Here is a 25,919-nt window from a genome sequence, read left to right on the forward strand (position 1 = left end):
CTTCATATTAGCTATAGGATCATTTCATTAAACTTAAGTGAAGTTACTATTTAGATGAATATTGTAGTTAATATAAAGGTCCACATCTATAGTTCATATATGGCACCCTCATTATAAAACGACTATGCCTTGATGCTGGCAATGCGATTGGAAATAATTAATGGGCCGGCCTAATTTTCAACCCCAATTTCAAATACAGAAACCGACCCTATCCGAAGTCTAAACGGGTCACATTTTGATACAATATATATAAGATTCATATATGGCTGATATCCCTGGCAATGAATCACTCAAGCATCTTGACTGTATGCAAATAACCCTTTGGCCTTTTAGGCCTGGAACCCACACTCCCCATTCCATGTGTGTAATAAACAAAAGAAAGTATGATTGCTAGTTGCTGCTTTATAAAAGAAATTTTCCTTCTGCTCAACTCCAACATTTCTTCTCAGTTCCCAATCAGGGAATGAGTAAATGGAAGAAGCATGTCCATTATATGCATTTGGAACTTTAGCACTCTGGTTTGGAAACTCTGGGAGACTCCAAAACTTTCCCAAAAGCCTGCTAGCAACTCATGAAGCAAATGAACAATCTCTGCTCATTATTCAAAGCCTATGAAGCCAGGGGCCTGAAGAAATAGGTCTCATCTTCATCAAATATGCAATTTCAGAACATATCCATGCTTTTAAAGATGCTGAATCCTACTTCCCAAGCAGTCTAAATCAAATGCAGAATTTGCTTAATAACAATAAACTGAAATAATTGCTGAAACTTTGGAATGAAAGGGCATACTTGGTTTAATTACAGAAATCTGGGTTCTAAAGTATCATGGTTTGAACACAATGTTGTATGCAACTAACATGTAATCAGAAAGCTAATGTACCTCTCATACAAATGGCCAAAACTAATATATCTCATCATCAGGGACATCTGGTGTCAAAAATTTCATTGGATCTTTACTAATTTCCTCATAATTCATTCTCGGCTTCACCTTGTCTGGGACAGGCACCAGAGGAATAATGCTATCTCCATCAATAACTCCATCAATTATTCCATATTCAACTGCTTCTATGGGGGACATATAGCGATCCCTGTCAATATCCTTTTGGACTTGTTCAAATGGGCGACCAGTGGAATTTGAAAGAATTCTTGTGACATTGTTTTTATTATGCATGACTTCTCGAGCTTGAATTTCCACATCTATTGCCTGGCCACTAGCACCTCCAAGAGGTTGATGAATCATAATCCGTGTATTGGGCATCGCAAAACGCTTGCCTTTGGTGCCACCACCAAGGATTATAGACGCTGTTGATGCTGCAATGCCAAGTGCAACTGTGGAGACATCAGCCCTCACAAGCTGAACGACATCATAAATAGCCATTGTAGCACTAACACAAATAACAAAAAGGTAAATCAGCAAGCAAATAAGACAGAGCAGAAAAACCATGAAAACATTAGACACAAGAATAATGTTCAACATGAAATTAACTAATTCATTTAGTTCTTCTGATGGCATCAATTGTATGTTTGCTTCCACTGAATTCAGTGAATGTGAGCTACTAAGCTATTTGTGTGTGACTTTGTGCATTAAGTACAGAGATTGTAAAGTCATACTAAATGCAAACAGAAACATCATAGCATAATCATCATCCCCACAATGATAAGCTAAATGTGAACAAAGCAGAATAAAAAAATGGTCCAGTGATCTTGTCTTAGCAAAACTCCCTTGATAAAAAAAAATATATGAAGCATGAACTCCCTGCTTACATCATATTTCCACAACTCATAAGCTTAATCTCATAATTCAACAGATTCATTGGCCCCCTCAATCGCATAAATAAAGAGAAGTGTATGTATCTAAACTCCAAAAACCAATGCCCAAATTGTGGGCATCCCAAAAGAACACTATCTATTTCACAAGAAACCTACCTAATCCCACATTTGTATGTATCTAAACTCCAAAAACCAATGCCCAAATTGTGGGCATCCTAAAAGAACACTATCTATTTCACAAGAAACCTACCTAATCCCACATTTGCCTTCAAAGACCCTAAAATTCATTTCCTACTGAGTCACCTGAGAAACAGCCAACACACTACAGCTCCACAAAACTTTTCCGCCACCATAAGCACAAAAAATCTCGATTAATAGAGAAATACAAGATTCCAGATTGCACAACTCAACCTTGCCTCCCTAAAAGCTTATGCAATAATCTAAATGCAAAGTAGACAATGGAGGAATAAAAGGTCAATATGCTCAGCTGCTTCCTTGCACAATAAGACACCAAGAAAGTCATATAGAATATTAGACCTCCTCCATTACATACTATCACTACTATTAACCCTTTCATGAGCAATTACCCCACACTCAGCTGATTTGCAGATGATATTATATCTACCTCTCACATAGACATCTAAGGTCACTTGGGTCTCTAAGATCCATGAATGATAAAGACACTGATGAATCAAAACCTAAATCACATGTTTAAAATTTATGTATGTGCACTTGAATGCATGTTTTATGCATATAACTTGTACAGTTACTTTACTATTAGGAGACAATAACTAGCATCAGTGCAGATGCTACATGAATATCTTGACATAAAAGAAGATGGGCACAAAAGTTGTAACTGGATAAACTCCAATTTGACCATGTTCTAAACCTGAAAAATTATGCCAAGTTTTCAATGGGAACATGAAGAGAGAGCGGTGCACTATGCTTTTGTTCCCAACCTATGCCAACGGATTTGGCCTTTATCTATTCTCATAAGATAATCAAACAGCGCCGTTCCATTAAGTCTCCATTACACATGAAGAAACCACCTAAATGAACTTTTCTTATCTTGACAAGTATCAGTATCATCCGACAAAAGCACAAGCGCAAACATACCATTAGGAAGTGCAAAAATGATACACTGAGACATCTATATAAGCATATTTCACAGTTTTTAACACCAATGCTAAAAATATAGAAGGAAAGAAAAAAAAAATTACACTTACTAAACCAAATAGCAAGACGAACACCCGAATTCTAAACCAATAACGAGTCATGAATGATGACCAAATCAGTGTCTTCCCCGCAACATAATGATTAGAATGAAATGTAATCAAATAACATCCTAATGAAAATATGGTATCCTATATCACTCAAAGGCCCCATAAAAAAATGAAAACTTTCATGCTTTCAAACAACAACCGAGAAAAATAAACAGATGCGTAAAAAGCATGAAGAACCTGAGAGAGCCGCCAGTTGAGTTAATGAAGAGCTTGATATCCTTTTTGGAGTCCTGGGCATCCAACAAAAGCAGCTGGCTAATAATAGCGTCAGCCACAAAGTCGTCAATGCTACTGCCCAAAAAGACAATCCTTTCCCTGAGCAAAAGCCCCATGGCGTCACCCTCGGCGCCTCTCATGGCTGTAGCAGGCGTCTGAGGAGCTGAGGAAATCAGGAGCGAGCCGTCAAGTGCTTGTGACTTGGAGGTGAAAGTAGGTTTTGGGGTTTGGACAGAAAGAGACTTAATTGTGGGAAATTTCGAAGAAGAAGAAGGAAAGTGGGAGATGGGTTTGGAGCGAGAGCTGTGAGAAAGCTTGGAAGTAGGGGTGTGAAGGAATATCGGGGATGAGATTGAGAGCACGTCCATGGCTGCTGCACACTTAGGTAGTGTCTCTGTCCGATAACAGAGATAAATTTTGCGTTTAGTAGTTGATTGGTGAATCGAGGGCAGCCTGGACAGGTCTATTACGCTCGCAAGCCCAACTGCATCATCCTCTTTGAGTTTTATTTGCATTTTTGCATAAATTCTTTTCTTTTTTTTTATAAATAAAATTAAAAGTTAAAAAGCTTTCTTCTTTTTGCAATTAAAATTAAATAGTATACATTTATTTTTGCCCTTGTGACATTACTCTTTGGTAAATATTTTGGTACATTACCAACTAGCCTTTAGTTTAATGGTATTTATTTGCACTTGGTTGGATGCCCAGGACATTTTCTTTTCTTACGTAAAGGAATTGTTTTTCTGATGCCCAAAAAAATGTCAACTTGACTGAAGATAAAGCTCCAGTTAGAATTAACATATATGGTAACTTATTGCAGTACAACAAATTTAAAAAAAAAGAGCTTACATATGGTTGAGAGTAAAATTCACAAGAAGATTCGGGGAGGTAAATCCCCAGAATTTCAACCTATTTCCAACAATGGGGTCGAATCTGTATAGCGAGTTCCTTCTATACAAACTAAGCAATGATTGTTAACCTGTTCTACCTTCTCTTCTATACAAAGTTAAATCAACCTAAACCCCTGGGGATATGAACGACAAGTAGAAAATCTTGTAAAAACTTTGCAGCCTTCATGTGAGCTTCGTGTGATAAGAAGCTGGTATTCTTTCTGGCTTATGCTTGTCTGAACTTACTACTTGGTCTGAGATGCATAGCTGATACGGTTTGGCATTTTCAATTACCTTTCTCAAAGCATCAGGTCCCATATGCCTTAGAACCTATGGTCATAATTCAAACATTAGATAGAAAGCAGGCCAAGAATCCTAAGAAATCAGTACTTTTCCAGAGTGTGAAAGCAAATATATAACAAATGTTATATTATGTAACCCTATACAAATTCTTCCTTGTGAAACAAAGCCATGAACCAAAACCACACTGAAAGAATCCTGTCATCTGTGTATGGGTGTGCTTGTGTGGTAAGTTGAGGTCCAAAAATCATGTGGCTTTATAAGGCTTTAACTGAATTTGTGCTTTCATTTCTAGAAGTTTTAACAAGGAATAAAAACATTATATTTCTTAACAAATTTCAAAACTATAGTTCCAAGTCAGTGACCAAGTATAACTGTAAATTGGGATCTCAAGAAGATATTGGCAACCTTGGTCCTGAAAAAAGCTCATATACAACCCTAGAACAACTAGTAGTCTAGTAGCAATTAAAAACAACAGCAGTAACAATAAGGGAAAAAAGTGGAAGCACCAGACCTCATTAGCATCTTTGTAATAGCTGGACTCATCTTTCTTTGGCCAACTTACTTGCCAACATCTGACATCCAATGAAAATAAAAGGAAATAAGTGGACAAATATACATGTCGGTATCTATGCATATGTAGGCATATGGCGTAATGCCCCTTTTATTTTCTGATAGAAACACCAAACTGAGCATTTTAGTATCTAAGCTTTGAGTCTGACAGTCTTCACAACAGTTAAGAACCCCAGTTTAGAAAATTGTTTATGTTCAAGTTCATAGACTTCATGAACTTTAGCAATCTAACCCAGTGGTCTAACAACAGGCCTCCCCTAGCCCTGTTTCATTAAGCAAGAGTGAACATTAATTTTCTGAATCAATTGCCTTTTACACAAGAAAGAGGAGTTTTTTAAATGCGAGATATAAAAACATCTCTCCATGGCACCAGTAGTAAGTGCAAGTCCCATGGAAATTGTTGGTTGCAAGAAACAATTTACAAAATGAAATGGAAGTCATTCATCTAATGAGTTGCATAAAAAATTGAGTACACAAACAGATTGAAGGATTCTTCAAATACAACACACAAGCTACAGAAAATTTCTTTAACCTGTGCGCCCCAAGGCGGAGTGCTATATCTCTGGCCAAAGCTTGTCCTGGTTTATCATTGTCAGTTGCCAGGATAATCCGAGAAACCTAACAGGTAAAAGTGTTAAACAACAGTTTACTTACGAATGTTTAATTGGAGGGCAGACAACAGTTTACATACCTTATCCAAATGCTGTTTGCAACTCCGCAGATACTGATATCTAGTGTCCTAATATGCATGCAGCGAGGAAGATGGAACATTGTCAATAAAAATTCGTTCAAGTAATTTTCCCTCAGATGTTGATACATCTATAGTTTATTGTTAAATCCGTAGTTGAGCAACATTTCATTAATTGGGACATGTCATTAACTTCATACTCGTATATAGGTATTTTGCGATGCTTCTGCTATGTAACAGTTTCATATACCATGTTATGTTGCCACTTGAAATAAAACTATAAATCTAAACCACATATATAGCCTCAAAAGGATTAGCTCACACCTTTTCCACAGGTGGCAATTTATTAGAACTCTTTCCTGGCGCACCATCAGGGACACTCACACAATTGCAGAAGCCAGCTTCCTCCACTGAAAGCTTGTCTATTTCACCTTCAACCTACAAGCAGCATCAGAATCACAAAAGTAAGGTGGGGGACCAGGGGAGAGAGGGGGGAAACATTACAAAACAGGGGAAATTGAAGTCACAATGATAATTTCAGCTGCATCATTTATGTCATCAATTCCATATAGTGTTTTCTCGGAACCCTTCTCCTGAAAATCATAAGGGGAAATTGAAATCAAATTTTGATTCGAAAGCATCCACATTTCACATCATAGCCATGTACATTTTCCAGGACAAAAAACCTGGGGAAAGTTTAGCATGTGTACCTGCCAGTATCTTTTTTCTATGCGTCGGAACTTGCAGCCAACAAGCAGTCCATTACGTTTATAAGTAAATGCAATGATATCCTGGAAAGTAGTTTTAAAATAGATCAACGTCTCAATGATGAAGTGCTTTGAAAGTAAATGTTTGAGCATGTGTCACAGGTAGGGGCTTACCTATGTGATTCGCTACGCTTGCTTAGATTAAATAAAAGTATGCGAAATGAAGGCAAGGTTCTTAGGGTGGGTGGGAACTGCTTCTTATTCCCACCTAAAATGCATGAAAAATAGAAGAGTGGTCCAAAATTGAATATGGTTTTTCTGTTGATAATAAAATCACTGATAACAAAACATATTCTAGTAAAGAAATGACAAAATCAAATCTATTCTATCTGTATATAACTGAAAATATATTACACTTTTTTTTTTATGAGTAAAGTAAATTTTCGACAAGTTCCGAGTGGTTGCAATTTTGATTATTTGACGCTCAAGGATGCACAGGCAAGAAAATGGATTTGACAATCTTAAGCAATTAAACTTAGGATGATTATACATTTGCAAATGTTCCTAATCAGAGTTTTATCTCAACCGGTTTCTCTTGGAACGAATGTCAATTGACTGAATCATACCAACTCACAGTGGATCCAAGCAAATTAATATCAGAAAATGATGAAGTGAACAACCTCACACAAGCTGTTGACCACTACAAAGAATATAACTGCCCAACAAGTTCAGAAGTTTCTTTCACAGATGCTAAATGCAGAAATATTGGTAAATAACTGAATATAGGTCAAATTTAATCATAATCCCAGAATCACCCATCAAAAATAAATTAGCAAGTCCAGCAAGTGATAACTTCAGGTTCAGGGGTACCTTATCACCAGAACGTTGCATTACAGCATTTCTCCGCAGAGTTTCGTCAGATATCATTCGCTCACTGAAGTATGCAGTTACCTGAAATAATGAAAGAGTGTTTATTTATACAAGATAGTAACATGTCAGAAGTAGCACAACATAGGAGACTCAAAGACAGACAAAGAGAGACTGACAATGTAAAATACAAGGGAATGATTATAATCTGCTATTTGGACACAAATGTGTGTCCGTTTTCAACTTAAACCGTGGAGACATGGTATAACATGCATGTCTTTGAATTAATTAAAATCATGTTTTGGGAAGATATTTTATCATGTCATTCAGCGTCTTCCGAATAGAAGTGTCCTACAATACACATTACCATACTTACCATTTTATTTGGGATTGAAGAGGACAAGATTTGGAAATACCTCTAATACACGTTACCATACTTACCATTTTATTTGGAATCGAAGAGCACATGACAGGACAGGAGGGCCAAGCAATTAAATTATTGGTCATTTTTATACCAGAAAGATTTTTGCAAACATGGACATGCATTGATCAGACATTGGTAGACATACGTCAATGTAAGTACCTTTTCCCCTGGTGGTTCTAACCTGAGGCTCTCCTCTGTCATTTGTCCAGAGAATTGGACTATCTTCTTCACCTCATTATGTGCTGCCCTGCCATCTATGAATACCTATAACGAAACAATGAGATGATTCATATCTAATGAGTCCTACCTTTTAAATTCTTAAATTTTTGGGCATAGAAAAAACACAATTACACAATTGTATTGTGTTCACCTTGTCACCCCAACTACAATCAGTTCGAAAACACCTCCACATTGCCAAATCCCTACAGTATCCAATCACCAAAGTAATTACAACCCAATTTCTCGAACAACCCATTATTGGAAATATGCAGTGACACATATAAAGAAACTAGCAGTAGCAGCATACCCCTTTTGGACAATGTGAACAGACAAGCTCCTCTCCATTGACGGTCCACCGTTGCACTGTTTTGGCAAAACATTGAAAAACTTGAGATCAATTACCAAAATAAGTTCCACTTCATTGAATCCTTGCTAGTACTCTATAGCATTTGATTATATCATTGAAATTTTACAAAACATAAAAGAACCCAAGAATTATCACAACCAAGTATTGCAAGCAGTACCTTGGGACACAGTAGATTAGTATAGCGTCCAGGCACACAAGAATCACTACAAAGAATCCCAAGAAGCTCCATTTTCTGCTTCAAGGTATCGACTTTAGCCGCGCCAATGGTCTGCTCCTCCATTTTTTCCACAATAGCTTCAAAAACAACAATCACCCAAGTCATGAACAAGAATAACAAGGCACTAGAAGGAGCTTTCTCATGAAATTGATGCGTTTGAGAGAGGCAAACAAACACCTGGTGGTGGAGTTGGGCCATTGCTGGAATGAGAGGAAGAGTAAGACCAAACACGGACTAAAGGGCTACTTGATGATAGGGAACTGCTAATTACGCGGCGTCTGGAGAAGAAGAGTGCAGTGATGAGAGGACGATAAAGGCACAGACTTGAAGCACTCATTAGATTTCTTCTTGGTACTGGTTTCTGGATTCTGGATATTTATGTTTTGCATTCTTCTTTTTCTTTTTCTTTTTTTCTTTTTTTCTTTTTTTAAACTAATAAATAAATATATACATATAATAATATATATATAAAAAAACTCTTTAAAATGTTAAATAATCGAATTTAGAAGTGATGTACAACAAATGGTTGAATGGTTTGAAGAAGAATTGGAGTGAAGAAGGGAAAAGTGACGCAGCAAGAATTTACAGATATGGTATCCGAGCTTCAATTAGGTCTCATAATACCTTCTTGAAAAAGGAACGACGCCACGTGTCTAACTCACCGCTTTGTTGTGACATAAGGTGGATTTTGGGCTTCTGAGACCGTTTGGGCTTCCAAAACTGCATTTCAAGATTGTATTCAATTTACAAACTGTCCGTTTATTTTCTATTAAGCTTTCAATAACTCCTCAGGCCAGTCCAAAGGATGAGAACGATGTATTTAGTTAGCCGTCATATATGGTTGAACTCAACTCATCTTTTATCAAATAATACAAATAGTGAGAATTTTCTCTCTAACTTTTTGGTGGATTCAAGGCTTATGTTCTTTTCTAGGTTACATTTGTAACCTATTTGCTTGTGCTGCATCAAGAAGAAAAAAAAACACTTAAGGCATCCACAATCATGCTCTCTATTTTTTAGTTAAAATTTAACTAAAAAGTTATTTTAAGAACTCCCTATAAAATTTAAACTTCAATCATGCTCTCTAGTTTAGGGAGTTATAAATGCTATAACTCTTTTTTAATTAATCAATCTCTATTAAAAAATAGGCTTATTATCACAAAACGTCCCTAAGGTTTACGAAACTATTATATTGCATCCTTAATTTTTTTTTTGTCACTCGTGGTCCTCAAGGTTAGTATGTGCTATCACAAATGGTCTCTGACGTTAGGTTCATCAAAAACTCCGTTAGTTTGCTGACGTGACATATATATATATATATCATAAAACATCCTTGAGGTTCACACAGTTATCACAAATGATCCCTACGATTTTTTTAATTTTTTCATTTAAAATTCAAAAAAATTTAGTTTTCTTTTTAAAATTATTTATAAATGAAAAAACCATTTATAGAAGGATTTTAATCTTGAGGACCATTTATGAACCCTAAACGCTTAGTTTTTTCATTTTAAATTTTATGAATTTTAAATTATTTTTAAAAAACTCCATTAGTTTGTTGATGTGGCATATATATGGAGGCCACATCTACAATAATATAGTGTCACATGTATTTAAAATATAATATGTATTTTTAAATTTTAAAAATTAAAAAATTTTGTAGGAACCATTTATGATAGGTGGGTGAACCTCTAGGATGTTTTGTGATATATATATATATATGTCACATCAGCAAACTAACGGAGTTTTTGACGAAATCTAACGGCAAAAACCATTTGTAATCACACATACTAATCTTGAGGACCACAAATGACACAAAAATACATTAAGGACACAATATAATAGTTTCGTAAACCTTAGGGACGTTTTGTGATAATAAGCCTAAAATAATTGAAGAAATAACTTTAGCCCAATTAGCTGAACTGGTATTTTAGCTCTAAACCCTAAAATAATATGACAAAATTGTATATTTAAAGCGTATAGCCGTTCGGCTATACCATTAACATATATTCGAATATTTTTAAGATATCGCCACACGAGTATATTCGTAAAATATATTATTTTAGAGGTACAGCTGTGCGGCTGTAAGCATTAAATATATTATTTTAGAGGTGCACAAGGCTTGCACTCGCAGTCACAGCCATTTCGCTTCTCTATAAGCTTCCAAGCTTCAAAGACTCGGTCTTGAACCCCTCTCGCTCTCTCTCAACTCAAGGTTCGATATTTTTCTTTCGTTTCGGTTGCTGCGTTGATTGGATTGGATTAAACTCTCTCTATGAAAACCATCAAATGTCATTCAGCTATTGAAATCTCCACTATGATAACAACTCTGATGCTATAAAATCTTAAAATCCTTTGAAGAAACTCTCTTATAATCGTTTTTCCATTTAAACAAACCAAAAAAATTGCAAAATCAGAAACATACGTAAATTGGACGCCATGGTAGCAACGCAGAGAGACTCGAACTCGCAGTTAGGCGGTTTGGGCGGAGCTAGGCGGTTTGGGCGGAGCTAGGCGGTCTAGGTGGATCTAGGCGGCCCCTAGGCGGTCTGGGCGGATCTGGGCGGCCCCTAGGCGGTCTGGGCGGAGCTAGGTAGCAGCTAGGCGGTTTGGGCTGATCTAGGCGGATCTGGGCGGCCCCTAGGCGGTCTGGACGGATCTAGGCGGGTCTGGGAGCCAGGGCGGGTCTGCGTTGGTGTTGAGGTCTGCTGCTCTCATAAACCAGAAGTGCCATGTGAAGAACAAGGATATTAGGAAGTTTCTTGATGGGATTTATGTGAGTGAGAAGAGGAGTGATTAGATTTTTGGGATTTGTACTTGTTAAGAGTGCTTTTTCTGATTTTGATTTTGAGTTTTTCATCTGTACTCTTCTTCTTTTTTCTTCTTTTTTTCATTAAAAAAAAAAAAATCTTGTATGGAAATTTTGAAGAATAAGTTTTACTATATTTTGGGTTTCTTTTGCCAAACATAAATTGTGGAATTCTGGGATTATTTTATGCAGGTTATTGATTTTTAAAGTGAGAAATGTGATGGCCAATCTTCAGTTTTTACATGTTTGTCTTTGAGCCAAAATCGGGAAGAACACTTAAAATAATTTCCACTAATAAAAATGCCCCAAAAATGGTTCTTTATAAAGAGGCCACTGATAAATGGTTCTTTATAATTGGTGGTTCTCTTGTTTTCACTTTCTGGAAAGGAGGATACCCATTTAAAGGTTTTATAAAGAGGCCACTGATAAATATATCTGTTGGTGAGATGAGGCATGTTAAGGAAAACTGGATCAAGGGGCTCTTCTTATTCTGACGAGTCACACTGCATGGAGTGCATGGCTAATCCTCCAGGTGATTTTATAATTGAATTAAGATGACACCCTTTTATGTCATGTAATGTCCAAGTTTAGTTCTTTGTCCAACTTCGGCTCTCTGGTCTCACAGGCTGTGGTCTCCAAAGTCTACACTGCTCGATTATCGCTAACCACGATGATATGCTTTTTCGCATCGTTGCAATCTTCTTTTCTTGATCTGTTTTTCTCAAGAAATCCAATTTCATGGAGACTGGAGTGGAACCTGCAACTTTCAACCATCGCCTACTGCATGAGTGTTCTCTTTCTCATATCTTATTATTAGGTTCACATCGTTGATTTCAACAATTGATCATGCAAATTCTTATCCGAATCTGTAGTTCGATTTAAAAACCTCACAGCAGAACATGTAGAAGAGAACATTGTCTTTAGTGTGTGTGTATAAAGTAAATAAATGGGACATCCTATTTTGTTGTGTCTTATTGGGTGTTTTTCTCCTTGTTGGTATAAGATATATTTGAATCTGTCACAAGTTCTGGTCTTCATCCACTCCTTACTTTTGCAATAGGGAGTTGTAATATCAGCATTGGCCTGCTACCTGCAAACATGGTGCATCAGTTACAAGGGACCAGTCTTCGCAGCTATGTTTAGTCCACTTCAAGTCATTATAGTGGCATTGTTCTCGGCAATTTCTTTCGCAGAGCGACATCGCTTTGGCAGGTAACCTGAAGAACACAGACACCTTCTTCCTATTCCATCTTACTACTTCCACATTTGATGGTTTCACTTATCCATTCTATCACAGTAGTTTGTTTGTCATGAAAATTAGTCACAAATTTAATGTATTTTGTGTAAGTGGTGGTGTGCAGCTTGATCGGAGCATTTCTCATTATCGTGGGCCTTTACTGTGTGCTGTGGGGAAAGAAGGAAAGACAATCTTGTTGCTGAACAGACAGAGAATGGAAAAGGGGTACTTGAAGACATTAAAGTGTTGGAGAATGATATTTCAGTCTTAAATCCAGTCACTAGAGAAAGGACATGATCGTAAGAGTTCAGTTTCTTTTTACACATGTGCAGAAGATCAATCCCAGATAAAATTTCAGAGAGATAAATGCACACCACCTAACTATAAATGATTGCCAAATTGATAATGGTTTGAGCCCTACAATCCAATCCATATGAGCTTATTAATACAAATCAACAAGAGAAATCCTTGCTCTCTTTCATGGTGTCTATTTCAGGGAGTTTTCAATATCGACACAAACCGGTATATCACAACACTTTTTAGTAGCCTCTCAATAGCTTCTTTGCAGATTGAATTGGAATTATTTCAATCATTGGATGAATTCCATTTGAAGCACAGAAATCTATCATTTCTTGGATATCCTTTGTTCCACCTGTTACACAACCAGAAAAGGTTTTCATACCTGCTAAAAGGTCAATGCATGGAGTTCATTATATATACTTGCAATTGCAATAACAGTTGGATATATAAAACTGTCATTTCAATCATTTGAAACATGCCAATGTACCGATATGAAGGTTGGCAGGACTGATTTTGACTTCACTGGGGAATCCCACCATAAGACCAGAACTCCACCAGTTTCAATAGTTCCATGTATGGATCAAAAGGGTGGTCACCACCAGATGCTATATCAATTATAAAGTCTACCGACTTCACCAGGGCCTACATAGCAAACAATAACCGATAAATACTAAACCTATAGGATGAGCCATCATTTCCACTATTTTTTCTATTGTTCATGTGATGAGGTAAGAAACTTTATGTATTTTTACCTTCATCTGATTTCTGTCAGATGAGACCACAAAGTTATCTGCACCCAGCTGACTTAAAGCTTCCTCTTTCTTGGATATGCTAGTGCTGAAAATTGTTACATTCAAACCAAATGCCTTGCCAAACTTCACTGCCATGTGACCTAGGCCACCAAGGCCAATCACCCCTAGAGATTTACCAGGTTGGTTCATCTTATGGCGTACCATCGAAGCATAAACAGTAATTCCAGCACAAAGTAGAGGGGCTGCCAAAGCCAATGGATAGTTTGCCAATATTAATGTATGATTGGATGCAGCTTGCTTCTTTATCAAACCAGCGTCCTCATGAAAGGTTGGACCTCCCACTCTTCCGAGATACAAGAGAGGTATTGCACTTTTCTCCCCTCTTAACATTGGGAATTTCAGGTGCACGTGGATATGGTATATGTAAGAATGAGATGCTACTTCTCATATAACACGTTGTTTTATATATATATATATATATATTCAGTTATCTCTATTTTGAGTAATTTCATATAAGCATTATACTCACAAAAGTTTCAGACAGCAACTACTGAAGTCTCTTCGGATACAAAAACACTCAGTGTTTACAAAGATGATTTCTCCAAATTGTTTAGAGAGAATCTTTAAAAAAACTGAATTGTAAATTGTAACCTACTTACAACTGAGGCCGAGGCCAGCTTAAATAGAAAGAAACAACTATGGTTAAGTAACTATAGTAACCAAAAAGCAACTATGGTTACTGTAGAGGCATGGGAAAGAACCAATTCAACTTTCAATTTTGTCCTTTTCAGAAGGAATAACTTTTCTTTTATGCTTTTGCTCAGGCAACTTTTGCTGAAGTGACGGGGAATAATGATTGTAGAGACACGAGAAAGCAGGTGGCTGCTTTAAGATGCTTCAATCATATTCTCCTGGGCAATTATTGTGTCTGCAACTAGGAGCCTAATCAGAATTCAAATCATAGGCATCATAGGGGTCCTGGCTGTCTTCATACCAAGACTTAGGCTTAGCAGGGCTCTGCATGGGCTGGCAGCTAGACGACGAAGGAGAGTCATTTTCAATGTCCTCATCATCATTCATTTGAGAGGCTTGAATTATCAACTGGCGAGCAATCTCTTGGAGTTCAGACTTCGATTTTCCTTCAATTGAAAGGGAAGATTGGGTTGAACCAGTGGGGGAGGCCGGATGCGGAATAGAATCATGGGGCAAATCATTGTAGACATATTTGGCAATTTTATCAACTTCGAATTTGTCCCACCATTTAACAGAGAATTGGCGGGCAAAAATTCTGGTATCTTTGGTTACTTTGCAGGACCATTTGAGGATCCAAGGAACTTTGTATTTAGCAACAAAAAGCAACTGTTTTGGGAAGAATAAATCAACTTTGGAGAACTTGGCTTTTTTAGTGAAATGGCGAATTAGCTCATAAACTGAAACAGGCAGAATTTCATCAACTGGACCATGTTTTTCCCACCAATAGAGGAACCAGTAGGGAAAAGAGCATTTGAATTTATTGTCAAAATTTATAAACCAGGAATAACTAAAGTCCTCATATTGGTGGAGGAAAATAGAATACCAGGCTTCAATATAATCAGAATAATTATATTGCAATTTTGACTGAAGGTTTTTCAACTCATAAGGGTGGCTACTGAAAGAATCTTGACTTATGACTTTGTGGATATAGAGGGAATGATAAAGGATGATCTCAGGGTGATTGCGATCCTTTATCGGCTTAATTTCAACTGACTGAGTTTCAAGTAATATATCTCTATAATACTTGAGAGACTTGTATGGAATGGGCGGCATATAATGAAATCCCAGGGGAAAATAGTGTCTAGCTATGGCAACTGGATCAGAATTAATATCATAAATAGGCTCAACAACAAACAGGTGAAAATTGCTTTTGGGCATATAAGGAGATGTCTTTTTGAAGGCAACTGAGGGACCCTGAGGGATCAACTAAAAAGGATCATAAGCTGGAGAATAAGGTCGATTGATAATCAAGTAATTTGGCCAATGTGGAACCTAAACTAGAGAATCTATTAGCAACTGATATTGGTGTGACAACTGAGATTAGAGTGCAACTAGGAAAAGGGACCAACTGTTTGGGTGTTTCTGGCTTATTTTGACTCATGGATGGGGGGAGGATTTAGAGCGACTGGGATGGCTTGGGTTGTTTTGCTGATTCTTTTTGCTTATCTTTTTTGGGTGCCACTGTGCATCCTGCAAGAATTCTCGAGTAAGAAAATCATGGATTGAATTCTCACTTCCTCTCAAATATTCAATATCAAAATCAAATATACTTAAAATGCTTTGTCATCGTGCAAAAATCTGTTTAGATGCAATGTTTTGAACATCTTTTTCTAAAACATGTTTTGCAGATTTACAATCAACTCGTATTAAAAACTTTTGATTAAGCAAATCATCTTGAAATTTACTAATACATAAGACAATAGCTAATATTTCTTTTTTAATAGTACTATAATTATATTGTGACTGGGTCCAAGTATCTGGAATGAAAGCGAACAATCTGTTCTGGGGAATTTGGACAGGCTCTTTGTTTGAGGATACCACCATAACCTATGTCAGGGGCATCAGTTTCAACTATCTTAAAGGAATCAACTGAAGGAATACCAAGACAGGGAAGTGTCTTGACATGGGCTTTGATCTGTTAGAAAACTTCAGTATGGATGGTTGACCATGGGGGAGGATTACTCTGCAATCTATCAAACAAGGGCTTACATTGCTTTCTCAGATTTTTGTAAAAGTCAGAAACATAATTTAGAGATCCTAGAATGTAACACCCCGACTCCGATTATTTTCCTATTTTAATTTAATTAAGAGAAAATATTAATTTACTCTTGGGTTAAGGGTAATTTTGGTCAATTTCTTATTCGAGAAGATTTTGGGACCACGAGTGGTTTGGTTGCGTAGGTGGTACTGAGACGAAACCGTAGACAGGCGGTAGGCTTGAATCGGAGGTTTAACGAAGTTTTGACGATCAAAATATGTTCGGTGGCGGAACCGTAAATATTTCGAAAAGTTTGGAGTAAAAATCAGATTTTACGATTTTTACCTCACTCTCTCTCTCTCTCTCCCGCGTCTTCTCCCCCTTGCGATTTCCCCCTCCATATCGCTCACGAGCGAAACCACCACACCGCCACCACTTCCACCACCCCGTCCGACGAGACCGGTTCCATTCGAACCGCCACCTCTCCCTCTCTCTTCCCGGCCAAGACTCAGGAACCTTCGGATTCGCGGAAAACGCAGAAAAGCTGCCGAAATCATTGGAACTTCCACCGCTCGATCTCTCTCCTCCACCACCATTTCCGACGGGTAAGGTGAGGTTTCTCATCCATTTTCTGTGTTCTAGCTGGCTGTTGCATAGGAATTGATCGATTTGCAGTTTAAATTCACGAATTTGGAAGTTAGGTTTTGGCCGATTTTCAATGTGAAATTCCGGCCACTTGCTGTCCGAATTGGACGTTGCCGTAGTTGAAAAAGATGCTCCATTCGTCGAGTAGCATCTAGGATTGGAAGGGTGGTTCGTAATTTGGAGATTTTCCGTCGCCGGAAATTTCTCTACACACCCGCGCGCTGCCGGCACGTGTGGCGGCGCGTGGGCAAGGCTGGTGAAGTTGCTTTTTATCTTGAAGAGATCCTTAGGTTGTCACGAGTGCGTAGGATTTTGCGGATCTCAATTTGGATGTCGTTTGACTATCGAACGGATTTCGCATATTGTGCGTTATCCGGGTTCGATAAGTTCTAACCGTTGGATCATTTCCAAACTGAAGTATGTTGATCTAGGTACTCTTAGAAACCTATAGGAATTCGCGGATCGTGAATCGGAGCCCCGGATGTTCCGATTCAATAATTTGAAGTTTGGGGAATCGCGATTACCGTACGATTGGGAAGTGATTCCCAAACCTGTAACCGGACCTTAGGATATTCCTTTGAACGTACGGGCACCGGGAATTTGGGGATTTAAGTATTTCCTTTTGTGAATTTCCGTTTTGAAGTACGTTATATTAATCAAGGGTTCGTATCTCGAAATAGGTACTTCGGTCGACCATTCGCAACAGGCAGGACCCTCTCGGGGTCGGGCAGCTTGGGATTATTTGTGAGTGGACTTTGTTTTAAGCATATGCATGGTTTTATTGATAGAAGACTTGTGCATATATTTTAAATAGTGGTTTTGATTTAATAATTATTGGGTTGATGGATTTGAATATTTTTATACGTATTGGCAATATATTTTGAGTATGAATATGTATTTGAGTATGATGAATATGTTGATATGGATTTTGGGATTGACTATCTATATTGTCTATGTATATAGTATGAGAGGTTGTTGTGGTAAGATTGTGGAAAGATATGAGTTTGAGGGATGGTTGTGAGATGTATGAGTATGTTAGGTGAGTACCATTCCCTAGTTACTAGGCTTCCCACACACGTCGTTGGCAGTGCCGGTGGGGTGGGAAGGCCATGAGATTGCGGGTCTCACACATGTCGTTGGCAGTGCCGGTGGGTGAGACACTTTCCATACGTGTCGTTGGCAGTGTCGGCGTATGGGAAGAGTATGTATATTGCTTAAGTATCATTACACACGTCGTTGGCGTGCCGGTGGGGTGATGATACTGTCTGCGCGCGTAAGACTTGTTATGAGATTTGTGAGCTACACGTGTCGTTGGCAGTGCCGGCGTGTGAGCTATGGAGTTCCGTCCCCCGGTTGGACTACTTATCCCTGGACGCGGGTTAGTGTTCAGAAATCCTGCGTACCAGCTAACAATCCCCCGGTTGGATTGTTTCCCCGGTACATTAGTATGGAGAGAAGTATATATTATATTATACTTATAGTTATATATATATATATGTATGAGTGTTTACGGGTTGATGAGAGTTGCATATCATTGGGAAATGAGTTGTGGATTTGAGATTTGGAGATTTGTTGGATTTTGGGATGATATGTTTGGAGTTTTTGATTTATGAATTGTGGAACTGCATGCTAGAGCATTATTTTTACATGGTGGGGTTATTATGTTGATTTAAAGTGCAAACTTTATTTTTGTCCACTCACATATTTCTGTTTTGCGCCCCCCAGGCAATAGTTGCTTTTGGAAGCGTTCGAGCAGTTGCGAGCTTCAAACTTTTCATCAGTTGTTAGGGTCTGTGTAAATTCTTTCTACTCCACTGTTTGTTGTAAACAAATTCTGTAGATGCTCTGTTATCGCCCATGTTAGGTTGTTACTTGAGGCCGGATGCCATTTTATGTTGGATTGTTGTATGTTAAAAGCATGCTGGCAGTTGGAATTTATCTATCATGTAAATTATGCAGGTTGAATATTGTTGGGTTTGAGCATTTTACAGGGGAGACTCTGCCAAAATTTTGGTAGGAGATCTTGGGTTTTAGTAAGTGGGCCCGGCATCAGTGTGATGTCGGCACCAAGACGGGTCCGCCTCGGTTTGGGAAATTCAGGCGGGTCCTGTCATAGAAACCTCTGGAGTTGACTTTTATCAAGAATTTGATCAGGAAATTTATCAGCAAACTAAATGACTCGATCAATTGGGGAGATTTGTGACTGGCAGATATTGAAACCAAGAAATCTGATGTTGGTTTGGAATAACTTGATTTTCTTGGCAGAAACAACTAGACCATTATGTTTGACAATTTGAAGGAATTTATGCAAATGTTTCCAATGTTGTTCTGTTAACTCAGAAAAGATGAGAACATCATCAATATAGACAATTGAGAAATGACTGTAAAGATTAAAAATTTCATTCATAATATTTTGGAATTCACTAGGGGCATTTTTCAGACCAAATGGCATTACATTCCATTCATAATGACCGAAAGGGGTGACAAATGCAGTCTTATATCTATCTGACTCATCTATTTGGATTTGCCAGAAACCACTCTTCATATCAAATTTGGAATAAACAATTGCTTTTTCTAATCTATTAATCAGGTCTCTCTTATTTGGTATGGGATACCTAATCCATTCTAAGACCGAATTAAGTGACTTGTAATTGATAACTAATCTTGGGACTCCTCTTTCTAACTTCTAACTCAGCGTTCTTCTGGACATAGAAAGCAGGACATGACCAAGGGGACTTACTTTTGCGAATTATTTTCTTCTGAAGTAACTCATTAATTTCTTTTTTACAAAACTCCATTATTTCTTGACTCATCTGGATTGGCCTGGCTTTAGTAGGAATGTTTTTCTCACTAAAGGTTTTGATATAGGGAAGACAAACAACATGTTGTTTTCTATACCAAAAAGCATTAGGCAGGTAGGAGCAAATCTCATTTTTCAACTTATTTTCAAACTACTGAATTTGCAACTGTAAAGATTTATCACTAAGCTGTTTTTCAACTCTTTTGAATTTAATTTCTTCTTTAAGAAAATTCAACTGGTTATTTTTTCTAATAATCTGTCTGATTTGGACACTGACTGCTTTTGCAAAGCTTTCAGGTTATGCAATTCTGGTTTAGACAGAAACTCAAATTTAACCTTTTCGCCTAAATAGGTAGAGATGACACCATCATAGTCTACCTGGAAGGGATACAATAAGGCAATAAAAGGTAATCCTAGAATGACTTCGTCAGTGATATTCTTGACCAAGACAAATGAGGTTTTAAAGCAAATTTTATTTTGGCATACATGGACTTTTGGTAACTCAAAATTTAACTGGAGTGCTTAAGGATTTTCTAGACTTCTGGTAAAACTTAGTAGGGATTAGACCTTCCTGAATATAGTTAAGATCAGCTCCTAAGTCAAATAGGGCAACTGTGTTGAACTCAAAATTTTGGACAAATAATGTCACTTTCGAATACCATTTTCTAAAATTGACTTGTTTGACCATCAGAATTGTGAGGACTTTCTGATTGGCTTTTGGACTCAGAAGACTCTTTTTCCATAAGACGGACTAAATCTGGCTTGATTGCATAATTTTCATTTTGTAATTTGTGACTTATATGTTTTAATTCAACTATTTCTTTTTCAACCATTTTTACTTCTAATTGTAGATCTTGTAAGGTAATTTCTTTCTTTTTAGCAAATTTTTCTAAAGTGGTATTTACACTAATCGGTTGGGGAACAGACTGACTTGGGCTTTCTTGGCTAATGACTTTTCTTAACTTCTTTAAATACTCAGATTTCAATTCAGGATTCTCAACTTTGCTTATTAAATCTATTAATAATTGTTCTTGTTCTTCTTGTTTAGTAAGAACAAAAATGGATTTTAATCTATTACAACATTTATCTTTACAACCAATTTGGATATTAGGTGAGCTGGACTGTGAATCTGAAGACTGGTTAGATTCAGACTCAGAGCTGGCCACTATGGTTTCATCATTGCTTGTTTCAGAGTCTCGCAACTCTAAAACCTTTATCAACTTTTCTTTTTCTTCATCTCTAATTTTCAACTGTTTAATAGTATCCTTTACTTTGCATTCAGAGGCATAATGACCAAACTTTTGACATTTAAAACATTTGACTTTGGTTTTATCATTATTTCTCTTGGAATGATTATTCTTTTGACTTCTTGGGGCTTTCAACCAATTTTTCTTGGGGGAAAATTTCTTTTTTCTATAGAACTCATGATTATCATTATTATGTCGGGAGAATTGTTTTCTACGTGAATAATGACGATTTTTTCGAATGTGACTGGGATAACTAGGCTTATTTTTCCTGGAAGGAGGGATGCTGGCAAGACCATACTGTTCACAGAAATTTCCTAATTCATATTTAGCTGATTTCCTATCGGACTGTATTTGTCTACTAATTTTAAAGTCAATACACATTCTCATACCAACTTGGTTGATTGTACTTATGATATTTCCATATGTTAAGCTATCCCAATCTATATGGCCTTGTTCATTACTCATGGTCGTGCGTATTTTGTGGGCAAACAAATTTGGAAGACCATTAACAAACTTTTCTTTCCAGAAAGGTTGATTACTATCATCCCTAAGCATGACTCTAGAGATGAAGACATCTTTGTACCATCTGAAATCAGACAACTTAGGACATTTAAGATTACTAAGCTGGTCATGGATCCTGGCAGTAGTATTACTAGGGGTTCCAATGAAATGCTCAATTATTGTGTAAAACAAAGTGTTGACTCCGTCTTCTATAGGGAATCAGATTGTGTAGGGAGACCATCTTCATTAAGTTTTACAGCATGAATAATCAGATTCTTGGACTCAAGGGTTAAGTACTTATCCCACCAATATCTGAGAGTACCGGTAAACCCAGTAACTAACTTGAGTACAGTCTCAGATTGTTTGAAACTGTGATTGGTGATGTAACTGTTGGCAACCATGGACATATGTTGTAACTTATTAAAGATTTCTTGCTCAGACAAACCATCAATATTCCATTCGTACAATTTATCGGAAGAAACTGAAAACTGGGTTTGGAAGTTTCTTTCTTCAAACTAGTGTTTTAAGACCAGATTTTTCAGCTTTACTTGGGGTCAACTGTTCTAACATTTCTTCAATTTTCTTTATTGTAGGTTTAATCTTAAGCGTGGGGCTTGACTTAAGATCCTGGAACTGAACTATTGGTTTTTCAATTTTTGGTTTAAACTTAGTTTCTGGGGGACTTATCTTGTCAATCTTAGTTTCAATTGTATCCAGTTGTTTCCCTATGACAATTAGACTCAGATTGGTATAATTATTCTGCTCAATTAGTCTTCTATTAGTATCATTGCTTTCAAAGGCTTTGAAGGGGCTAGCAGGCATATGTGTATTCTTATGATTGATGATTATGGTGTCAACTGGGGGATGACTAGCTTCAACTTCTGATTTGTCTACCATTTTCCATTTTTCTTTAGTTAGAGTTTTTAACTCATTAGACATATAGCGGCTTTCAATAAAAACAAGGTAGAAAATTTCAACTTTGGCTGACCGCATATAATCTTTCCATTCATTAAAGATTTTTTGATGGCTTTCACTATTAGGGTAAGCTTGGTGATAACTATTTCTCCTATGCTGATTTTCCGGGGTCTTGAGATGATGATTTAAGATTTTCCAATTAATCTCAATTTTTTATTAAGGGTTCTAAGTTGATTATCAACTGCTGCAAAGTTTTCAACTAGGAAGTCAAATTGTGTAAGTGACTCAGGTGAATCGGACTTGTCATCTTGGATTGGTACCTTGCCATAACAAGGTTGGTTTACCTAAGAGGATTTTCTCAGGGACTCAAGTTTGAAATCAATCATGGCCTTTTCTAACTCTAGGTCTCATTCTAGAGTGGAGGACGAGGCTGCAAAGGAGCGCCTAGCAGGAGCATGCCTTTGAGATTGACCAGGGGTCGGCAACTGTTATAACTGGACATTAGACTTCTTCAGGGGCTGATTTTCAAATCTAATTTTTACTGTACCATCTAGATATTGTTGGATATAATCTAAATTATTTAGACTACACTGTATTGGAACTGGTTGGCTCTCGGTGACTAGGGTCCAATCTTTCGGAAGGGCAACTTCTGACCACTTAATGGTCTGAGGGACTTGGATATGGGCATCTGCTGTATGACTTTGGATTAAAACAGTTTGGTCTTTTGGGTTAAGAGCTTGGAAATTCATATTAGTACCTGCTACTTTGTAATAAATTCTGTAAACCACGGATAAAGGTTGGGTTCCTGGGAGGACATTATAACCTTCAGTCTTAATGTTTAGAGTTAAAGTTTTTAGTATATGAGGATCACTAAGACTTACAGTGAAATCTGGATAACAATCAAAATGTACTGGGCCATTACATAAACTGGACTCAATTACTCCTAAGGTGCTATCACTAAATTCAGTAAATCTAGCGTCACGCAAACAAAGAAGAATAGAAGCTTTTAATCCTAATCTGGTTAGCGGTTTAACTGCAACTTGAACTAAACCAATATGCAGAAAGTTATTACCATCATTTTTATGCTTCTTAATTGATTCAAGATTAAGCAATTGGTAGGTTTCATGTTCTTTACTCAAAGCATACACTTCTTCAACTGTTTTAACATGAGTTGTGCTATTAAAACTAGAAGGCAACCAATGTTTCTTAAATATTTTTTGACTCGGGACTTTAGGTATATTCCAATCTCTAAAGTCTAATTATTCTTTACTACTGGAATCATATTCAAATTGTTCTTCATTAACTATCTATGGGAGTCGGCTTATACTGGTTTTAGAACTGCTCGAACTACAAGAATTTGTCCTAAATAAATGACTCATGACTACTCAAGTGTTTAGATTTGGCTTTCTGAGGAAGAAGATAAACAGGGGCTTCCTAAACTGACCGTTTACCCTACAAGAAACTTATTAACCTCTCTTAATTTTCTGTCTCCTGCCCACCACTCAGGCCCTCTACACTAGGGACTTACTGTTTGGAAAAAGGACTCACGGGTTAGACTTTAAAGAAAGATCAACAAATAACTCAAAGAATAAAAAGGAAGGAGAAGAAGAAACTGAAGAACCTCTACTCAGAAGCTTAAACCAGCCACTTAGGCGGGGCTGAGTAGCAGAGATTATATTGATGTATCTCAAAGCAGAAGAGCAGGTTGTCAAGTGCAATGAGAAAAAGGCTGTCATTGGGTTTAGTTCATAATTACCATGGATCCATTTTAGAAAGTAAATTATTACACTAGCAAATTTATGCTCCGAAATTCAAGATTCTTTTATCCCCAAAATGTTGGTGGATCCCTATTTTTTGTTGTTGTATTTACGGGTTTAACACGTAATATTTCTCATAAATCAAATTCATTTTTTATTCTTTCCTAATGGACTAATAGCTGGAAAGCATTAGAATGGGAGATATCGGAAAGAATTTAAATTATCATTCCCCAATATCACTGGTATAAATAAAATAATTGAAGAAATATCTCTATCCTAATCAGCCAAAGTGGTATTTTAGCCCTAAACCCTAAAATAACATGACAAAATTGTATATTCAAAGAGTATAGCCGGGCGGCTATACGGGTTAAATATATTATTTTAAAGGTACAGCCGCGCGGCTCTACGGTTGGAATATATTTCCAAACAAACACGAAGCTTGCACTCATAATCACAGCCATTTCGTTTCTCTGTAAGCACTTCCAAGCTTCAAAGACTGAGTATTGAGCTCTCTCTCTCTCTCTCTCTCTCTCTCTCTCTCTTTCAACTCAATCTTCAAAATTTTTTCTTTCGTTTCGGCTGGTGCGTTGATTGGATTGGATTGGACACTCTCTATGAAAACCATCAAATGTCGTTCAGCTGTTGAAATCTCCACTAAGATAACAACTCTGATGCTATAAGTAGTTAGGCGGCGTCTAGGTGGCTCAGGCGGATCTAGGCGGCGCCTAGGCGGATCTAGGCGGCACCTAGGCGGGGTCTGAGCGTCCCTTTTTTTTTTTTTCCAAATGAAGACGGACGAAGCTTGCACTCGCAGTCCAATCTTCAAAATTCAAATACTCGGTTTTGAGCCTCTCTCTCAACTCAAGCTTGGATTTTTTTCTTCGGTTTCGGTTGCTGCGTTGATTCGATTTTTTGTGTGCTTTTCTGTTATTGAAGTTGGCAACGTCAGATGAACATCCAAGGCAGTTTCTTAGTATACCAGAAGAAGCCCAGCAGATGGTTCTTTAACCTGAGGCACACCTTGCAGTTTGGCATTGGATTACACCATGCCGGTCTAAATGACAAAGATAGATCTCTGGTTGAGGAACAAGATTCAGGCATTTCTGTTTTACCTCAATAAGCATGAGTCTTTCCTGAAAAACACATTCGGAAAAGAGAATATAAAAAGATCATTTTCTTAATCTATATACTGATTAGGCATATGTATTAAATTATAGGTATTGGTTTGTACCAGCACATTGGCATGAGGTGTAAACCTTCCAGGTCATCATCTGATCATTATTAAGGTAAGGCAAAATTTGTGCGCTATCTTTTTCATTTGGTTCCTATATTCACAAAGGTTTCTAGCAGGAGTATATTGCAGCAGCTGTTCTTCAGAACAAATTTACGTAAGTGTTGATTCTCTTGTAGTTGCAGGGAACATAATATTATGATGGGAAGACAAAGAGAATATGTTGATTTTCCAATATCAATCACAGATATATTGCAAATGATGGTTTTGGTCACACGTGACTATATATATAGAATAAAAAATGGAAAGAAAGAAATACGTGAATCAGATTACATGCTTTTCTCCTTTTATAATCAACAGTTGCTCAGATTCTACAAGAAAGATGGGAGTATATGTCCATCACAATCCGCCCGCGCCTAACAATCAATAAACACGAATCATATTACTTTATGAATATTTGCCTCAAATACTAGGAA

At 37.2% G+C, this 25,919-nt stretch overlaps 2 protein-coding genes and 1 long non-coding RNA gene across 9 annotated transcripts; 1 reads left to right on the forward strand and 2 right to left on the reverse strand.

The window, feature by feature from the left end:
* Positions 1–731: 731 nt before the first annotated feature.
* CLPP4 (CLP protease P4) lies at positions 732–3,753 on the reverse strand. Its single transcript, XM_008227455.3, has 2 exons — positions 3,231–3,753; positions 732–1,385 (listed from the first exon to the last, which is right to left on the reverse strand). The coding sequence occupies exons 1-2, from the start codon at positions 3,635–3,637 to the stop codon at positions 902–904; spliced, it is 891 nt and encodes a 296-aa protein (XP_008225677.1). The 5' UTR covers positions 3,638–3,753; the 3' UTR covers positions 732–901.
* A 345-nt stretch (positions 3,754–4,098) lies between these two features.
* Positions 4,099–8,956, reverse strand: LOC103325302 (primase homolog protein). Of its 2 annotated transcripts, XR_016124956.1 has the most exons (14): positions 8,699–8,956; positions 8,462–8,598; positions 8,245–8,300; positions 8,089–8,140; positions 7,878–7,982; positions 7,298–7,378; positions 6,431–6,511; positions 6,248–6,313; positions 6,045–6,158; positions 5,724–5,771; positions 5,565–5,650; positions 5,149–5,295; positions 4,974–5,034; positions 4,408–4,489 (listed from the first exon to the last, which is right to left on the reverse strand). XR_016124956.1 is itself a non-coding variant. In XM_089047738.1 (13 exons), exons 1-13 carry the CDS (start codon positions 8,856–8,858, stop codon positions 4,343–4,345), a joined length of 1,194 nt encoding a protein of 397 aa, XP_088903864.1. In that variant the 5' UTR covers positions 8,859–8,949; the 3' UTR covers positions 4,099–4,342. The 2 variants fall into 2 exon arrangements, 1 of the variants encoding a protein (XP_088903864.1); XM_089047738.1 differs by lacking the exon at positions 5,149–5,295 and having other exon boundaries at positions 4,099–4,489; positions 8,699–8,949.
* Positions 8,957–10,657: 1,701 nt separating this feature from the next.
* On the forward strand, positions 10,658–14,999 carry LOC148918575 (uncharacterized). 6 transcript variants are annotated; one of them, XR_016124895.1, is made up of 4 exons: positions 10,664–11,859; positions 11,953–12,539; positions 12,689–13,592; positions 13,700–14,999. It is a non-coding gene; the product is annotated as an uncharacterized LOC148918575 (long non-coding RNA). The 6 variants fall into 6 exon arrangements; XR_016124896.1 differs by having other exon boundaries at positions 12,689–13,256; positions 13,362–14,999; XR_016124892.1 differs by having other exon boundaries at positions 11,953–12,144; positions 12,388–12,539; positions 12,689–14,999.
* The last annotated feature ends 10,920 nt before the right edge of the window (positions 15,000–25,919 follow it).

Source organism: Prunus mume, linkage group LG3, assembly GCF_029339155.1.
Source record: "Prunus mume cultivar Tortuosa linkage group LG3, ASM2933915v1, whole genome shotgun sequence".
NCBI lineage: Eukaryota > Viridiplantae > Streptophyta > Magnoliopsida > Rosales > Rosaceae > Prunus > Prunus mume.

Coding starts and splice junctions, on each gene's coding strand:
- LOC103325302 (XM_089047738.1), bottom strand. CDS start 8,858: ATGAGTGCTTCAAGTCTGTGCCTTTATCGTCCTCTCATCACTGCACTC. Junction 7,983..8,088: donor ATTGTAGTTGGGGTGACAAG/GTGAACACAATA, acceptor GTTTCGTTATAG/GTATTCATAGATGGCAGGGC. Junction 5,035..5,564: donor CTCCGCCTTGGGGCGCACAG/GTTAAAGAAATT, acceptor ATTGGATGTCAG/ATGTTGGCAAGTAAGTTGGC.
- CLPP4 (XM_008227455.3), bottom strand. CDS start 3,637: ATGGACGTGCTCTCAATCTCATCCCCGATATTCCTTCACACCCCTACT. Junction 1,386..3,230: donor TCAACTGGCGGCTCTCTCAG/GTTCTTCATGCT, acceptor TATTTGTGTTAG/TGCTACAATGGCTATTTATG.